The sequence below is a fragment of the Notolabrus celidotus genome, chromosome 10 (assembly GCF_009762535.1).
Source record: "Notolabrus celidotus isolate fNotCel1 chromosome 10, fNotCel1.pri, whole genome shotgun sequence".
Taxonomy (NCBI): domain Eukaryota; kingdom Metazoa; phylum Chordata; class Actinopteri; order Labriformes; family Labridae; genus Notolabrus; species Notolabrus celidotus.
The window spans coordinates 14,301,489-14,318,830 of NC_048281.1; the positions used below are offsets into that span (position 1 = coordinate 14,301,489).

At 41.6% G+C, this 17,342-nt stretch overlaps 1 protein-coding gene across 1 annotated transcript in view; it reads right to left on the minus strand.

Moving 5' to 3' along the window:
* The window catches only part of uggt2 (UDP-glucose glycoprotein glucosyltransferase 2), a 50,959-nt gene that overhangs the window by 19,142 nt on the left and 14,475 nt on the right, over positions 1-17,342 (minus strand). The window contains exons 14-30 of the mRNA XM_034693726.1: positions 17,055-17,174; positions 16,729-16,814; positions 16,463-16,598; positions 16,054-16,185; positions 15,796-15,960; positions 15,432-15,555; positions 15,255-15,353; positions 14,303-14,397; positions 13,135-13,341; positions 8,962-9,093; positions 8,238-8,368; positions 7,749-7,844; positions 7,407-7,509; positions 6,562-6,641; positions 3,599-3,788; positions 3,297-3,455; positions 1,998-2,083 (exon numbers count right to left, since the gene is read on the minus strand). Of these exons, the coding sequence (XP_034549617.1) occupies positions 1,998-2,083; positions 3,297-3,455; positions 3,599-3,788; positions 6,562-6,641; positions 7,407-7,509; positions 7,749-7,844; positions 8,238-8,368; positions 8,962-9,093; positions 13,135-13,341; positions 14,303-14,397; positions 15,255-15,353; positions 15,432-15,555; positions 15,796-15,960; positions 16,054-16,185; positions 16,463-16,598; positions 16,729-16,814; positions 17,055-17,174 (2,141 nt within the window). The remainder of the gene's footprint in view (positions 1-1,997; positions 2,084-3,296; positions 3,456-3,598; positions 3,789-6,561; positions 6,642-7,406; positions 7,510-7,748; positions 7,845-8,237; positions 8,369-8,961; positions 9,094-13,134; positions 13,342-14,302; positions 14,398-15,254; positions 15,354-15,431; positions 15,556-15,795; positions 15,961-16,053; positions 16,186-16,462; positions 16,599-16,728; positions 16,815-17,054; positions 17,175-17,342) is intronic.

A 17,342-nucleotide genomic window follows, 5' to 3' on the forward strand; every position in this document is an offset into this window, starting at 1 on the left:
TTGCATCTAAACACAACCAAAGCTGATATACGCAGGGATGTTTTCAGACGCCTTAATGTGATGCAGCTGAATAGCTACCTTAAGGCAAACCACCACAGCTGAAGCATTAATCTTTGTTCAATGCAGCACATACTTTATCTGCATGGCCATTTTCCAAAAAGCTCATATATTCATCACATAGCTCTTACAGAACCTCTCAACCACTTAGTCTACAATCTGTTTCAATCATGTGCTTTGAGTCCAGCATGTAAGATACAGTGAGTGAAATTGGTTCACATGTTTAGGACATGGCAACAGTGTTAAGACAATCAACTGTACAGACTCCGCTAATGAAACAGACAGCAGCCAATGGACTGAGCACTGACTCAAGAGAGACTGGGCGAGCTGCCAGGGTCACACCGACCATATTCATTACCCTCAATCACCATTAAGAATCACCTTTCCATTATTTTTCCCATCAGTACTTCCCAGCCACGCTTTACAAACTGGCAGATTTAAATGAGAAAGTCTGTACAGTATTGACTGTGGAACGTTGGCCTTTCACTGTAATTGTTTTAGGACTGATTCGCCCAGTGCAGAATGTGTTTTGGCAGGCAGGATCTGCAGGGTTTGATGGTGAAACACCAGGGAGCAAACTTCAGGACCAGATGAGCAATAGGCCAAGATGCACAGCAAGCCATTACAACTCCAGTGCTTACTAAAGGCAAAAAAACTAACCTTATCACTATGATAAATGCCCCCTCCTAAGTGGACCCAAAGTGCAATTTCCCCCCCCCCGTGCTCAAATTCTGCTTGTGTTTTCCTCCACTCTGCTGTCACTGATGCAACTCAGCCTTTAGGGCTTGTGTTAGAAAGCGCCAGAGATCAATCCGTATCCTTGCTCTGAGGAGAGAGGAGAACCGGCCATCTCATTCATCGCTGTCAGGGCGAGGCACAGTGGCAGCACAGGCTGCGAGAGGAAAAACCCAAGCTGTGGGAACGGAGAGCACAGACACTCCCCCCAGCCCCTGATCGGCCACCTAACCAGAGCAGAGTGCTGCTAACCACAAGAATAATGACACTGCCAAGGTGAAAAATGACATCACCTCTTTGCTTCACCTGGAGGATTGGGGAATAAATCTTGGTTGTCTGATATGATTCCAGAGAAACCGAGGGCTGTATGTGTCCTAAATCTTATGTGAGGAGAGCCGGAGAGGACAATAGTGGTGAATGTGGACACAACTAATATAACGCACTACAACTTCCCCTGCAAACCATTATAGCTAGGGCTGTAATTTGAGCTATTATTGCAAATTGACAGTGAGAGATCAAGGATCATTTTGTTGAGTCATAGATTTTATACAACAAGCTCTGAGCTCTTACAAAAAGAAAGATATGACTTGTCTCTAGATCACAGAAGAAAGTACTACAACACATTATAATTAAAGCAAAAGAGCAGGATGCAAAGAATAAATGGCATAAAATATCGCATTTTGCTCAAAAATGAATCACCCCACAACATGGTTTCCATTTGTCCTGGGAAATTAGACAACGCCAACGCACTCTGTCTCGTTTATGAAGCCTTTGACACCTACGCCATCCAAACTAAAACACGTTCTGCTGCAGATATTTTGCTGTCTGAGGTGGATGGCGTGGCAGGTGACCAGCTGAATCATCCCTCCACTCTGTCTTCTCTTTAATAGGGCCGCTCTCCTCCCACTTGTCTATCTCTCTCTCTCCCTCTCTCTCTCCCTCTCTCCCTCTCTCTCTCCCTCTCTCCCCTGTATAGTGAACAGAACTCCCTGCACTCATCAAAACCTTGAGCTGCTACAGTGTCAGCAGCTCTTCATGTTACCATAGCGATAGGTTTCATAGCCACCGGTACAAAATAGAGAAGTATATGGGAACAGGCTGGATGCTGAACAGCTGATGAAGCCGCCTAGTTAGCATCATTACGTCAGTGAAAGTTTGTTTTTGAAATACCTCGTCAGGGATAAGAGGCACTCTGAAATACTCACGTGACAACCTGATAGATGTCCTCGGATCTTCCTTTACGTAATCTCAGCGTCCAGGCACCAGGATTAGCTTTCAGCTGGAAGTACCCCTGTTGTGGAAACACAATAAGTCTGAGTCTTAAGTACAAGACCATATAATTCCTACCATCCATAAACTGTACAAAAAGATGGACTCACATGAGAGCTCACTGAAAGTAAAGCCATATGATTTAGAGTTCCCTCTACTGACTGGCAGCAGTACAGGTCATAAGCCCCGCCTCCTTCATGTTGACAGGTGGAACATGAGTCAAACTACTACTTCCTGGTTGAGGAGTTTAGTGTTAATTAGATATTAGCTGCTCAAATGGGGTACTGCCATGATTGAGAGCTCCTTTACAAATGCAGCATGTGGCGCTATGTTAAAAGATCAGCAGTGAGGAGGAAAAACAGGAAGAGTAAACGTAAACTAAAAACAGATTTATTCAGTCTGGCTTTCAAGTAGGGTTTAACGATTTTATTGCTTACCTGTTACTGTAATATTAATTTAAATGCTGCTTTATCATTTTAGTAATTTTCACTAGTATCTTATTCTATTTCTATCTATTTATTTATTCATTCGTTTATCTATTTTATTTATCTACTCAGTTTTATTGACATTTTTAGCCTTAGTTGTATTTTCAACTCTTATCCTTACCCTTATTAAATCTATTTATTTTAACTATTTGTGTTCTTAATTTTGAAGCTTTAACTTATTTTAATTGCACACATTTCATTGTTGGTGTGCATTAGTCTCTATTTTATTTTGTTATTTTAATTTATGTTATTAATATTTTTATTATTATTATTATTTTCCCCTAATATGTCTTGCCATTGTTTTATTTCTGCTTCTTTCTTGTTTTTCAATCGCTGTATAGCACTTTGCGTTGCATTTGATTTGTATGAAAGGTGCTATATAAATAAAGCTTGATTGATTGATTGATTGATTGATTGACTTAAAGAAAAAAACACTGGTATAAAAGTCGTTCCAATTTCTGTAACTGTAAGACTCGCTTCAAACCAACTGTTGCTACTATTTCATCTGTTACTTAAATACGTGTTTTGATTGGCAGAGAGGGTACGGTGTAAATGTCACAGCCCAAAATCTGCAAGATGTCAGAATCCATGAAGGGGGTATTTTGGCATCACTTTTGTACAGTGAGTGAAGGTGGAGACACAGTGTTCATCTTTATGCACAGTCAATGGTACAAACCCTATTACAAAATCAAATCATGGTGATAAGCTATCTCTTGCTAACTCTGATGGAGAGTGTAAAAAGCTGCGGACCAGGTTAGCCATGACAATAGTGTCATACATGAGCGGGTCTCGACTCATGCCCAGGGTGAACTGCAGTCCGCGGGGAGGCTGCCCAGTCGACAGGTCGAAGCAGTGACCCTCCAGCAAGAGGTGCTCCAGCTCATACTCCGCTGCCACGACGCCGCTCACCTGGAAAGTATCCACAAGTTACAAAGAGGGTGAAGTAAAAACAACAACAGGGGTGTGGTTAATTAGAAAGCACCATGTCTGCATTTAAAGGGGTTAGAAGAATACAAAGTTTGCTGGAGGGGAATGACCAAGGATCAGGTTACCTCCTGCAGGTGGATGTTATCCAAGTCATGGGGGCTACGGACAGCCTGTACCATCCAGCTCTCTGGTGTGATCATGTTCAAGGTAAGAAGGGGGGATTCTGGGAGCTCTGTGAAGCGGGCAACTGGTCCTGGAGAAACCGTGTCATTGGCCAAGAAATTCACATCAGACTCCAAGACAAAGCGGTAAAAGCTGTGAAAAGACGAGCAGAGACAGTCTAAATTAAAGTGCTCCTGTCATAATTGCCCACTGCCATCTACTCTAACAGAGAAAAGAAAAGAAAACCCAAAGTGGAGAGAATATTTTGCAAGACTTTTGCCGCTGCACCGAGCCGACCATTCAGACCAACAAAGGCAAAGTGCTCCACCGAGCACAGAAATCATGACATGTTGTGCAACAGTCTTATTTCTAGGACAGGGGAGATATGCTCTGTTGTGACAGCTCAGTATATACAGACTCTTCAAAGTGAGGAATCTAATACTATTACTGACAGTGTTCCTGCTCAGCCAATAACAGGAGCATATGCAAAAGTCAGTGCACCAGAAATACTCTTTTTCTCCATCATTACTCAGATCTGCTGCAGACGCTCGCTCAAGGCTAATCTTTATGGAAATTACTTTTCTTCAGTGCGCCCTCTGACACCAAAGAGTCATAATAAGTGTTGACAACACAGCGGATGATAATTAATACTAATGCTAATTATTTTTATTCAGAATGTGTTCTTGTATGCAAAGGTGTATCATCGCATTTCTTATTAACACAACATTCTGTTCAGGGAATCCTCAACACAGCAGCTGTGTTTCTGTGGATCAGGACAGAGCAGTTACAGAGAGGCTGTTTGCTGGAGTGTGAGACAGTAGCAGCTATCACAGTCCGGGGATGTAAGGAGGCAAAGGTTGTAGTTAAGGAGGAGAGTATCAGTGCAGAAGGGGGTCTTCACTCGGTCTGTTTGTTTGTGAGATGACTGAGTCTCCGAAGGAAGAAAAGGGGACGGGCAGCTCTATGATCTCTACTGCACTGAGAGTATTAACTGAACTGAATAAACCCAGTGACACTGAGAAGCGTGTCCACCTACAGCAGTATATCCAGGGAGTTAGTTATAAGATTACCAAGTGTATTGCTTTGTAAGGGACATAGAGCATCTGCTTTTTAAACTGGACATTACCCCATCATGACAAGGACCTTAATGACTGGACCCAAAATATAAAACAAAGCTCTTTTGTGCTTATCTTTTAATTGGGGCCCAAGCACCGACAAGGTCGGCGAAGGCCCTATTTGAACCCAAAAGATTTTTTTTTCTCCTTTCTTTCTTTCTTTCTTTCTTTCTTTCTTTCTTTCTTTCTTTCTTTCTTTCTTTCTTTCTTTCTTTCTTTCTTTCTTTCTTTCTTTCTACCTACCCAAGTAAATTGCCTTTTTGGAGCCTTCAACATGCCCCAAAACTCACCAAAAGTTGCACATGCATCAAGATTGGCGAAAATTTTATATTTTGGTGGTCCCGTGCAAAAATTCCCAAAAATGGCTCAATAGCGGCACCTTCGTTCCAGCATCACACCTCCTTAACACGGTTCAACCTACATGCATGACATTTTTTTCCCATATCTACCAGACCAAGACCCACAAAAAAGATTGCTAATGTCATGGTGAAATCCCAACAGGAAGTCAGCCAGCTTTTCTTTTTTTTTTTTTCAGTTTTTCGCCTGATTCACAAGGGTACGTATTTAAGAGATATTGCCCTAGACCTTTTCTCAAGTCAAGTCCAAACAAGGCACATTCTATAGCAAACACATTGAAGATTCAAAATGGTTAGAGGCATTCAGTTCAGACTAAAATTGTGGGCGGTGCAGACTTTCAGCCGATGCATCAAACGCACGTCCAGCCATAAACAGAAATGGATTTTTGGGGGCTTTAAAACGCCAGAAATCTCACCAAATCATCATGTGGAGGCTCACATGAGGCGGTGGCTCACATGAGGCGGTGGCTCACATGAGGCGGTGGCTCACATGAGTCGGTGGCTCACATGCGGCGGTGGCTCACATGAGGCGGTGGTTGCAGGTGTGCGAGGGCCCGTTCATCGCCGTTTGCGGCTTTAATTTATATTTGCCATTGGGAAGCTCATCCGTTCCCCAAAGTGAAACATTCTGATGGTCCCTGATCAACACCAGTGACTTAACAAATATAATCCTACTAGATTCTCAAAAATATTGACTTCAGGAGCCCGTCCTGTGCCCCAGTAGTCAAATTTAGACAGTCTTCAGGAGGTACACAAAAGCTAATTAGATCAAATGTCCCTCCTTTGTGATATTCTGCATGAGTGGACCAGTAAGTAACAGCTCTGACTGCAGACATTTATTTACCTGTAATGTGAAAATATCATGTATCCAATTGTGACAATTACACACAATTGTCACTCAGGGGAATAGGAAGTGAGGAGGGGGGGTGCTGTGACGTGATTAGTCACTTCATTATATTTCCACTCATCAGTTCAGGCTGGTCAATAAAGATCACTCTGTAAACTTTCCCTCCAAATTGAGGTCACACTCAGAAAGATTTCTGTCATAAGACGCTGAAAAAGAAAGCATTCAAGCTGATTCAGAAAAGCCAAACGACAAACAACTCAACCCATTACAGAACAAATTAAAAAAGAAAACACTTGAAATCACATAATGACTAACATTCATTCAGCAGTACAAATGTTAATGGACAATTTCAACCTTTCATTTGCTGTTGTTTTTTTTATTTTGTTGTTTTTACAGCAATGCCGTGAGCCGCAGCAGCAGTGGTGCAAGCTGTAAGCAATTTGCCCAGAGATGCGAGGGGAGGCCCAAAGCAATAAGGTGGTGTTATTAAGCAGATTGAATCTGTGCAGTATAATCTTACAAAGGGAAGGAGGCGAGGCGGAGTGGTCAGAGGATACACAAACAAGCCAAACAGGGAAAATTTAATTACTGCCGGAGCTACAGCTTACCTCTTGAGGGGCATCTCGGACAACTTGGCCCTACAATTCATAAACACCTGCAGTCTCACATTGACCACTTGACTGAGTACCTGCAGGGATCATAGAAAATGGGAGCCAATTAGACATCAGGAGCGAAACAGAGCCCAGCCCACAAGAGAGGATAGACATACATGAAACTTTTTTTATGAACGGGAAGGATTAAATGCACTCTGTAGTTTCACTGCCCATTACTCTTATTTATCTGATCGTTGACAGGACAGAAACATCTCTAAATGGTGTCTTTTTTGATAGTAAATATAAAAATATATAAAGCTGAGTCATTTTGAACGCATTAAAAACTGCCTTACTTGATGCTGAAATGCTGGTATGATGTTTTCTATGCTGTGCTACAGTCCAAAACTGAGAAGTGGACACTGTTTAATAACAGCTACTGAAGGTTGCTGCCTCACTGACTCATACTTTCACATTCACCTGAGTACAAATCTCCACTAAAGCAAACCAGCAGGACAGCAGACAGCTATTGGCTGACTCAATGAAATTAGGTTCAGGAAACAGATTCTAAAGGACTTCATGTGTTCAAACAATAAGCAGCACACTTGTTTTAGCTCACAAGGAAGTGACCTAAAGGAAGGACTTTTTCTTTTTTCAGATCAATTTTAATGACTCACACACTTTTAAGGTGTTGGAAAGTAGTGTCAATTTAAATACAAGCTTTGAACAGTTAAGAATATAAGCATGAATCATCAAAAGCTTTGTACTCCTCCTTTCAGTCGAAGTGAATTTTAAGTGACTCCGCCGTGTAAGGAATCAATGATCAGAGATGAGAAGGATACGAAGTGAAGGAAACAGCTTACAATCAGCAGAGAGGACATCTTCTGTGCCTCCCTAGTGAGCGGGTCAACGATGGCCACGACATCATAGAACACCTCATTTTCACGAGGAGAGAGCTGGAGCACACTGTGAGAGGGAGGACGTCACAAGCACACACATAGAAAGCAGATTCAGCAACACAAGGGTTATGCAACGCTGATTCAGCAAAACTGCAAATCAAAAAGATTCGCTTTTCTGGACCGCCTTGAAATGATGGCATAGCAGTTTTTTTGGGATCCATTATAACAAAAAGAGAATTAAAAACACTTCCCTGAGAGGCTGCAGAGTCAAAGGGCCAGTAAACAGAGAGAGAAACCGTTTCCCACCTGTGGCTGTCTTTGATAACGCCGACATCCCTCCTGACCTCTCCTTTGGGGGCTGCAGTTAGGAGGGCATCGACTTTCATGACTAAGTCACTGGCGCTAGAAGAAACGAGGCGTAGCACGGTCAGTCCATCATTTATTAACGCTACATGTTAGGAGAGATGTCAAACAGAGCTCACATAATGTGATGTCAACCTGTTAACAAGGTAGCCTCATAAATCATTCATGACGACTGAACCTTCAAACTGACATTTTCTGAATGGTAGAAAGCTTTACAAAGCACACATGGTGTATATTGTTTTCCTCTCAAGAGGGAAATAAGAAGAATATTTTCTGCACAAACTTTTCCCATAAACTTGAGGAATGAGGAGTATTTCACCTCCGTACAATTATCCTCTAATAAAGGGATGTTTAAATATTTATCACAGAAAATTGAAGAAGGAAGAAGAAGATTTCTTTTCCACATAGCAAGGCAGAAAAATGCAAACATACTGCTTTGGCTTCATCCCCATCTGTTTAACACTGGCTTTGACTTTCTCTGCAGCACCGCTCAGTGTAATCTTCTCCAGCAAGTGGAAATCCTCCACGCTGAATTCTTCCTGCTCTTCAAACGGACCAAGAACCTAACAGAAGGAGAGAAAACGCAGTCAGAAGACAACTCATCCCACATTTTATTTACTATAACATTACCAAGTATTACATGTAAAATTAAAGTAACACTTTTATCCCACTCAAAGTCATTGTGTTCAGTGTAGTGTCTGTGTTTTCTTTCCAATCTTGACTCGGCAGCAGTAGAATGTGAAGTGATATTAATTGTTGCTGCCATGTCAAATAGTTGGCCTCTTTGCATGTGCCTGTCAGCATCACTGCTGCTGTGACATCAGTCATCAGCTCTACACACACACACAAACACAGACACAAACACAGACACAAACACAGACACAAACAAACAGTGCAGATGGTGCCCCCTGTAACCTTTGAGGAGAGGGATGCTGATTTGACAGTATGAGGGAAGCACTCTGGAAGCAAAATAGGAAAGGTCCTCAGGGTGTAGCTACTTAAAGGATCCTATGCCAATTATTTCAGCAGCATTATAATCAATGTTTCACCTTTTTGACAACTTAATGTGGTATTTGACTCTTTATGCAAAAATTCACAAGTATGATGCAAGCGATAAGATGCTTGTTGAACTGTGTTTACGTAGAAGTTCACTCACCCTGCCATTGCTAATCACCGCTCGCTGTCCAGGCCTCAGCTTCAAGACTTCTCGACAAAACAACTGCTGACTGCGGATGAAATCCACTTCCATTGTGTTGAACTTTTTCTCAAAGGCATCTTCGTCCATGCCCTGGAGCAGAATAACAAAAGTTTGTTTAGGCTGTTAGATAAATTGATTGCATTGTTGGCTTGCAGTACATCACACACTTCTCTTTATAAGATCCAATAGGCCGGCTCAAGGACCTTTTTCCCTTTACAGCTTGTCCAGAACCAAACCGAAATGATGCATCGGCATGAGGAATGATGAATGCGAGGCAAACTGAAAATTATTCACAATATCATTGATGCCTCGCATCAGCAAAAATCACTGTGGCTTTCAAACATAAAATATATTTCAGCCAGAGGACCAAGCTATAAAAAATGTGCATGCGTGAAAATGAGATTAATCAATTTGTAATTAATTTAACAAACTCTTAATTAAACCTCTGCCATTTTTTGTCTATAACAAATTAGGTGTGGGAGTGTGGAGGGTTTGTGGAGTCAGGTTATTAGTTTCTCCAACATCTCTTCTCAGGAGAACAGGTGAAATACCAATAATGTCAGCACAATCCAGTCAGCAAGTCTGTCTGGCAGCCAATAATAAACTCATATCCCTTGACTCTGTGTCTCAGCTCACACAGCCACCCCTACCTATCTTTCCGCTGCTATTTCCAGCCCATTCTCTCTCCATTGTTAAAGGCTGCTATAATTGAAGGGCAGTTTGTTATGGTTGGTCCCAAATGTAACCTGTGCTCTATGACTTATTCCTGATGGGGGAGACAGGAGCTCTCCTGTCAGCTGATTTGTTGATGAGCGCCGGTGGATTTTTTCTTCTTCTGTGTAACGCTGTGTGGGTGGATACTGCACTTATCACTACAGTATGGAGAACGAACACACTGCTGCTTACTGCAGCAGTCAGGCTTGGCTGAACACAGGAGGTTCACGCAACCATGAACGGTGAGCAGGAGCTCGGCCATTCATCAGGTCATGGAGACCAGGTATCCACCAGCATCTTTTAGTTAAAGATTCAGCGAGTGGAGCCCGCCTTGTGCTGGCCCCTGTGACAGACCAAGTGGAACTGACAGTGAGGAGGATGCTTGCCTTGGCATCCACAGGCTGTGGAGCATCATGCGTGCTCTAAATGTATTCTGTTAGCTGGTGTTCGGTAGAGGAAGGAGAAGATAGGCTCATCAATCACTATTTTCCTCAACTGTGCACTTAAATCATGAAAACAGTGGCAGACAGATCTCTGCAAGTAGTTACATCCAACCTTTGTTTTCCTCATATGTGTCCTCATGTAAATCACTTCCTCAAGTCTGACAGTTTTCAATCATATTTCTCCTATTATAAAGAGATGCTTTTCACTGACACTGTATGAGGCACAAATCTTATACTTCAACACAGTAACACTCACACTGTTGCTCTACACATTATTCAAGATTGGATGATATAAGGCTATATACCATAGGAATACATCAAACAGCTTTTTGCAATACAGTTTATATTCAGGCGGCTATCTCTTTAATATATTTGGTTGTATAAGTTCAATGCAGGCAGTGTTGCAAATCAGTGAGACCGGCTACTTTATGGCAGCACTGGATTTTAAGACTTTGCATCACTGTGATAAAGCACCTCAGGTATTTTACTTCTTAAACTCAACTGGCCTAAATACAGGCATCTCCATCTGCTTATTTCTAAATGACTCCCCTAAATAAATTACAAGAAAATTAATAGTGAATATTATCTATTAATATTATGATATGAAACTATAGAGCATGACATAAACGTAATAAATTGCATGGATCTTATTAATCTGAAATGTTTTGTGTCGCACAAACAATATTTTTTTTTGTTCCAATACCTCCTCGTTTACCACATAATTTGCTGATCATTCATTTTTATGACGCCTGTCATGTCAGAACAAGCAAAAGATGGGATTTCACAACTTCAGCTCAGACGCATTCATGTTTTTTAAAAACAGGTCGCACAAAGCACAGACAAAGAGGCTCAGAGACAGTGTCTTCCCGAGAGCCATCACAACACTAACGGCTGCAACCAGCTGGAAATAAGCAATCCATTCATGTGCAATATTAGAAACTGTGCAACAATCCCATGTGGAATATTTTACCATATACCTCTCCTACCTATGTGACTGTAAATATTGGACACTAACTTTTATATTATAATTTATATTTTCTTTGTATATATTTTTCTACCTGTTTTTTATTTTATTCATTACATGCACCTTCAGGAGCAGCACATCTAATTTCATTGTACACCTTACAATGACAAATAAAGGCTTTTCTATTCTATTCTATTCTATTCTAAAAAGCAATAAATAATTTTCACCGCTCTAATCAGCCTTCACTGCTGGTTTCAGAGCATTTTGTGTCGACTGCTTTAGGCAATAATACAACTCAGCCAACTGGTGGCAAGGGCAACAAATCAGAATTCCACATGTTCTCGTTGTAATGATGATCGTTCAAACTGTTCCTGTCAGCCAGGAGGCAGAACACGGCTGCTTCAAACTCAGTATGAAATAAACATATCTGTGTTGTGCTTGTCCCTGATTGGTTCACACATGTTTAAATAAGTGATAATCTCACATAACCACATGCTCATGTTCAAGGCCATCAATAACTGCAGAATGGGGTAAGTAAATCTGACTGCAGTGTGATTGTAGTGTTATTACCAACTCCGTCGAGGAGGATGTCTGTCTAACATGAGTCTGGTCCTGCTCCAGGTTTCTGCCTGTTAAAAAAAAGTTTGTCTTTGCCGCTGTAACTAGCTAAATACTGCAAGGTGCAATGCTCATGGTGGATTAAGATGAGATAAGACTGAGTCTTATCCTGTCTTGGTGTTAGGTCTCTGTTAATAATTTAGCATAGAGTACGGTCTAGACCTGCAATTTTTGTAGAAGCGTCTTGAGATAACGTTTGTTGTGATTTGTTGCTGTACAAATAAAGATTGATTGATTTTATGACTGACTGTAAAGGAGTTTTTTTTCAAGTGTTGTTAGACTTTATGGAATTTTTGAAGTTCAGAGGGACGATTTACTGCATGTCCTCCCCCACTCTCTGCTCCCCACATTCCTGTCTCTCTTCAGCTGTCTTGTCCATTAAAGGCAGAAATGCCCAAAAATGTATACAAAAAAAATTAAATTAAAAAAGGAACACCTCTCACCAAATACCCCATAATGAGATAAAAGTACATTGAGTTTGGTTCTTTCCAAGAATGTGAACTTTAAATAATAATACTATTGGTAAGATCGCCAATCAGAATGAAATGAAATCAAGCAAAATACTGAGTCTTTGGGTGGGCTACCAAAACAAAGATAATACTCCTTTGATATTTACGAACAGAAAATTTTTGTTTTTCCACAAAAAAACTCCTAACCTTCAAAGTGAAGACAAGGCTCTCAAATATTGAACAATACTTGTCAGAATGTAGTCCATTGTGTTTTCAATTTGCCAATTCTTCGCACAAACCAAGAACTATCCGGTCAGATATTACAAAATCCAGATTTTGACTCGACCACACATTTGCTAGATTTCAGTTCTTTCTGAATATTTTCAATATTTTGGACAACTGACATATTTTCTTTCTTTTATTTAAAGCTTTAAAAACTTTTTGGGGCTTTTACAATTTTACTTAGATAGGAGAGGAGAGTGGATAGAGCAGGAAACTGGGTGAGAGAGAGGGGGAATGACATGCGAGAAAGGGGCAGCAGGCTAGAAATCAAACCTGGGCCAGCAGCTATAAGGGCGTGCTACTTAATCATTAGGCCAAGCCCGCACCCAACAGACATATTTTGGTCAGTATTATAGAAGTAATTAAGTTGAATACCCAGCCTATCCGCATGTCTAAGATATGTAAATAAGCACAAAATGTATGTAGTATAATAATCAAACATTTAAAGACCTCATCTAGGCCAATCAGCTGATAAGTTAAGCAGTACAAAGCTGCACCTAAAACCCCAGAAACACAATCCTGCTGTAAAATAACCACTAAAAAATAAATGAATAAAGGAAAGGATCAAAACTGGTCTTCATCTGCTTGGAATATCACAAAATGCAATTGAAATAATTGAAATCAGATTTAAAAATAACTGATTTCTTAATCTCTACTTTACCTGCATCAGTAAATCCTTCATCTTGGTCCCCTGCTGGAGGAGCAGGCTGCTCTCCTCCTTCAGGAGTTTTTGCACAAACTCTGCAGCAACCTTTTTCTTCTGGGTGAGGAGAGAAGCCCAGATAGCCCTGTACAGCACTGTGTTATCTCTGCTGGGCTTTCCACTGGGGTTATCTATCACCCCTGTACGTACTCCGGGGCTGGCCTTCTGCTTGCACGCACGCACCAAAAAAAAACACAGCAGTGATTCACAAAAATGTTATGCATTGTCATATTTCAACAGATCGCAGATATCACTGAGAGAGAAAACTGGGAGGAGTGTTGATTGAGGTAAAGCTATAAGCTCCTGATGGTACTTCAAATAGAGAAATTTTCAGAGGCATGTCTGTGATTATGCGAGTGCACTTTGAGAGTACATTTAGCACTTAGTTTTAAGTCAAATGAACCTCATCTCTTCTGTTTGTATGCCAGGTATACTCGATCTACACTTGATAGGTTTTGTAGCTTCAGCTGCAAAATCAGTTTCAAAGAAAGGCCAGTGCAAAAAATTTTATTGATCGAGTCAATAGCCATCCTTTCTTAGGATTCAAGGCTTGTGCCGTCTTGTCAAGACCACATAAATAAAGTCTTGGACTGCTGTTTGGATTCTCAAACTTTGTCGCTGCCATGAGTTCAGTATTTATGGTTTGATACATCGTAATAAGGAGCAAACAGATACAAAAGAGATGTTAATTAGTAGATCCTGCCTTTGGAATCAAGAGTTTGAAGAATGATTCAAAGTTCAAAAGTTTAAAGTCTTCTTTATTGTCAAATAAACTGCAGTATGCACTAGACATACTGAGGATTTGATATTGCATTTCTCTCTCAGACCCTCAGCGTTGATTTAGGGGTTGGGGTCAGTGACCGGATTTAGTCTGTGAAGGGGGCACTATGGGAAGAGGGGGCAAACCAGGGAGAGAGTTCAGCATCCTGACTGCCTGGTGGATAAAACTGTCCCTCAGTCTGCTGGTTCTGGCCCGGAGACTGCGTAATCTCCTTCCTGATGGCAACAGGCTGAAGAGGCTGTGAGACGGGTGGGAGGGGTCACCTGCTAAGCGCAGGGCTTTTCGGGTGAGGCGGGAAGAGTAAATGATGGAAGGTGCACTGCAAAAAAAGGAGGTTATACTCACCACATGTTTCAGAGCATTCTGCAAAAGTTTCCTCCCTGACACCTTCTCAAAATCAGCGACTATCCACATGGTCACAGCACTCATCCCGTCCTCTCCTACAGGAAAAAGGCAATAACTGATCACCAATCTTAACACACAGGATGCATTTCACATGGTGTAGAAGTTCTGATCAGTCCACACTCCTGTGGCAGTAACTTCCTGCCACTGGAGCAATTACGTGATTTAGAACGAAAGAACCACCGGGGGGGGGAAAATGTAGATGAAGCTTTTTTTTTATGTCAATGTCAACCTCAATGCTTACGTGGCATTTAGCAAAAGCTCCTAATCTATTTAAAGGGTTAGCTAATGCTCATACGCTGACAATCAGTCGACAGATGAGGTGCAGTCGTTGCCGTGAATGTTCAGATTGTGTGGGTGAAGTGAGAGAGACATCTGGCAGAGAGCTCAGTGTATTAGTAGAGACTTGTGCTACCTGTCATAGCTGTACTCCCCCCCTAGTCAGTCAGTCAGAAAAGCAGGCAGTCAAAAGAAGCAGGCAGTCATCCGGTCAGCTAGTCCACAGAGGGAGAATGGCAATCAGGCTCCTTGGCCTCACTGAGACAGCTACACACTGGGCCTGTGCTGTGAAATGCAGCTCTGACGACCGCTCTGACTGCTGGCCTCAAGCCAGACCTGGCTGTTATGTTTCTAGAGGCTGCCTGTCGGCTTTAACAAACGTCAATTTCACACTTCTGCAGATCTGTAAAGCACTATAGGGATAATTTTTGTCTGAATATCACTCATCTTACACATTCTTGAGAAAAACTAGAATGGCTGTTTGGGTTAAGATGACGGGAAATCTTGAATTGAGTGATTTTTATTGCATTCCCTGAACTCCTGAATATGAAATTGTTTGTTTTCATCTGATTTTGTTCATCGAAAAGAGAAAGAGAGATAACTGGTGACTTCTTACCACTATTAGTGAAGTACTTCATTCTCTTAGCCATCACAGCTGTTTTGTCCCTGGAGTCAAAGAATGAAAGCATAGTCGTGTCCTCCCAATCATCTGCAACTGCAAGGCAAGTATTTAAAAGTGAGAAGAAGACAACAGATAAGTGATGAAAGGTTTAAGATGAGTAACAGAGGTTACCTGGGTTGGCGGTGAAGTCGAGGTATCGTCGGTTGGTGTTAAGAATAAGAGGGTTCATCCTGGGGACCACATTGGCTTGCTCCATCAGGTAGTCTACAACATCTGAGCCCTCAGTCAACTGACCCTGTGGGCATAAGATAAAACAGACATGAGTGATGTCACTGAGAACCTCAATCTATAAAGACACCCTGGATTTTGTGTGAATCCTATTTCTTTAGAGCCAACATGCTGTGAAGTGTAGATGTGTCTGCAAACAAAACAGAAACATGGAGGACCAGAGGGAAATAAAGATGCATGGATGAAACTCCATTGGTGCAATAAAGAGGCATAAAAAGAGACTCCTTTCAATGCAGACATATCGTACCATAAACACAGCTCTCTGGAAGCTTGTTGTGGTGTCCATTATGCGCTGAAGAATAATAGTTTCTAGCTCGTCTGGGTCCATCTCGTCTGCGCTCAGAGGAACTCCATTAAATAAAGCCAGAGGAAGAGCACCCAGGCCAGTCTTTTTGTAGAAAAGGGCACCATCCTGGAGAGCACAAAATGAGCCTGTTCATGCTTCTACAGATGTTGAAGTGTTGTAAATAGTAGCCAAAATGTTATAGATTTTTTATCTACTTACTTTTCTTGTGTCATCATACTCAGATTCTACACCTAGAATCCTTTCAGCACTGGCTTTGGGGAATTTGTTCTTCAGGTAAGCCGAGATTGTTTCAACAGACAGCGGCTCTCCGGCGTCTACTCTGTTGTACAACTGTGGAAGAGAGGTAAGTCGGATCAGATTTGGCCATCACTGTCTTCAGATCCCTACTACTGTCAATAAATTCAGACTCAGTTTGAATCAGGTGATAGCAGAGGCAAAATCCCACTGAGTCATCTTGTCCAATAATGTCTAAAACCATGGGATAAAACATGGTACAACAAAACAACTGACTTCTGAGGCACGAAGAGACATGAGCTGGCAAGGTTTGTGCCGTCTTTGAGAGATGTGTACTAAAAACAACAACGCTGTTTATGTATGACATACTTACTTGAAACATGGACATCAGAGCCTGTGATAAGTCGTACTCATCTGCGATGTAATTCAGGAGCCGGTAAAGTCCAACCCCTGCATCCGAGAAGCCATCAATCTCATCTTGGGTGTTGACAACAAACACAAATCCAATTCTATAGAAGGGGAGCAAAAACAAGTATTCAATTTGCTGTTGAAATGAGAATCACAACCTAGTAAAGATTTTAAATGCCAAGAGTGGACTGTATAAACAGCGTTGGAGGTGTGAGAAATAACAGCACCAACCTCAGGGGGATCTTATGCTTGAAGAAAAGCTCTGCTAGTTTCACCAGCTCAACACTTTCTTCCTGTACTGGATCCAGGAACAGAACCTGATAACAACAAAGGGATCATATTCAGATCTGGATCATAATACATCCAGAAATACTTCCTCTCATACTGAATTCAGTTTGGAAAATACGCCACTCCACCCACTCTCAGTCAAGGCTGACACATACAGAGAGTTTCACAGTGTTCAGCTAAAAATTATATTTACAAGTGATCTGTAATTAAAGTTTCCCCAGTTATATTAAATTCATCAGCATTTTCATTCTGGTCTTCAGGTGACTCACCAGGTTAAAGAAATTGCGTCTGATCTGCCGGATGACTCCAGGAAAGGTGGCCCTGAGGAGCTCTTGGACACCGGTCGGCCAGCTGCGGTATGTTGGGTCATTCTCTATGTCATTTACCCACTGGAAGAGTACAGAACAATAATGATGACATGCATGAGTTAATCCCAAGGAACTAAATAGTGAGTGCAATTCAGATCCAAGTCAGACTAGTGCCATGTTCTACAATTTCTCTACATTTCTGGAGCAGTTCTGACAGGTAGCATTATTGGAGGGTTTTGCTGTCTGAGA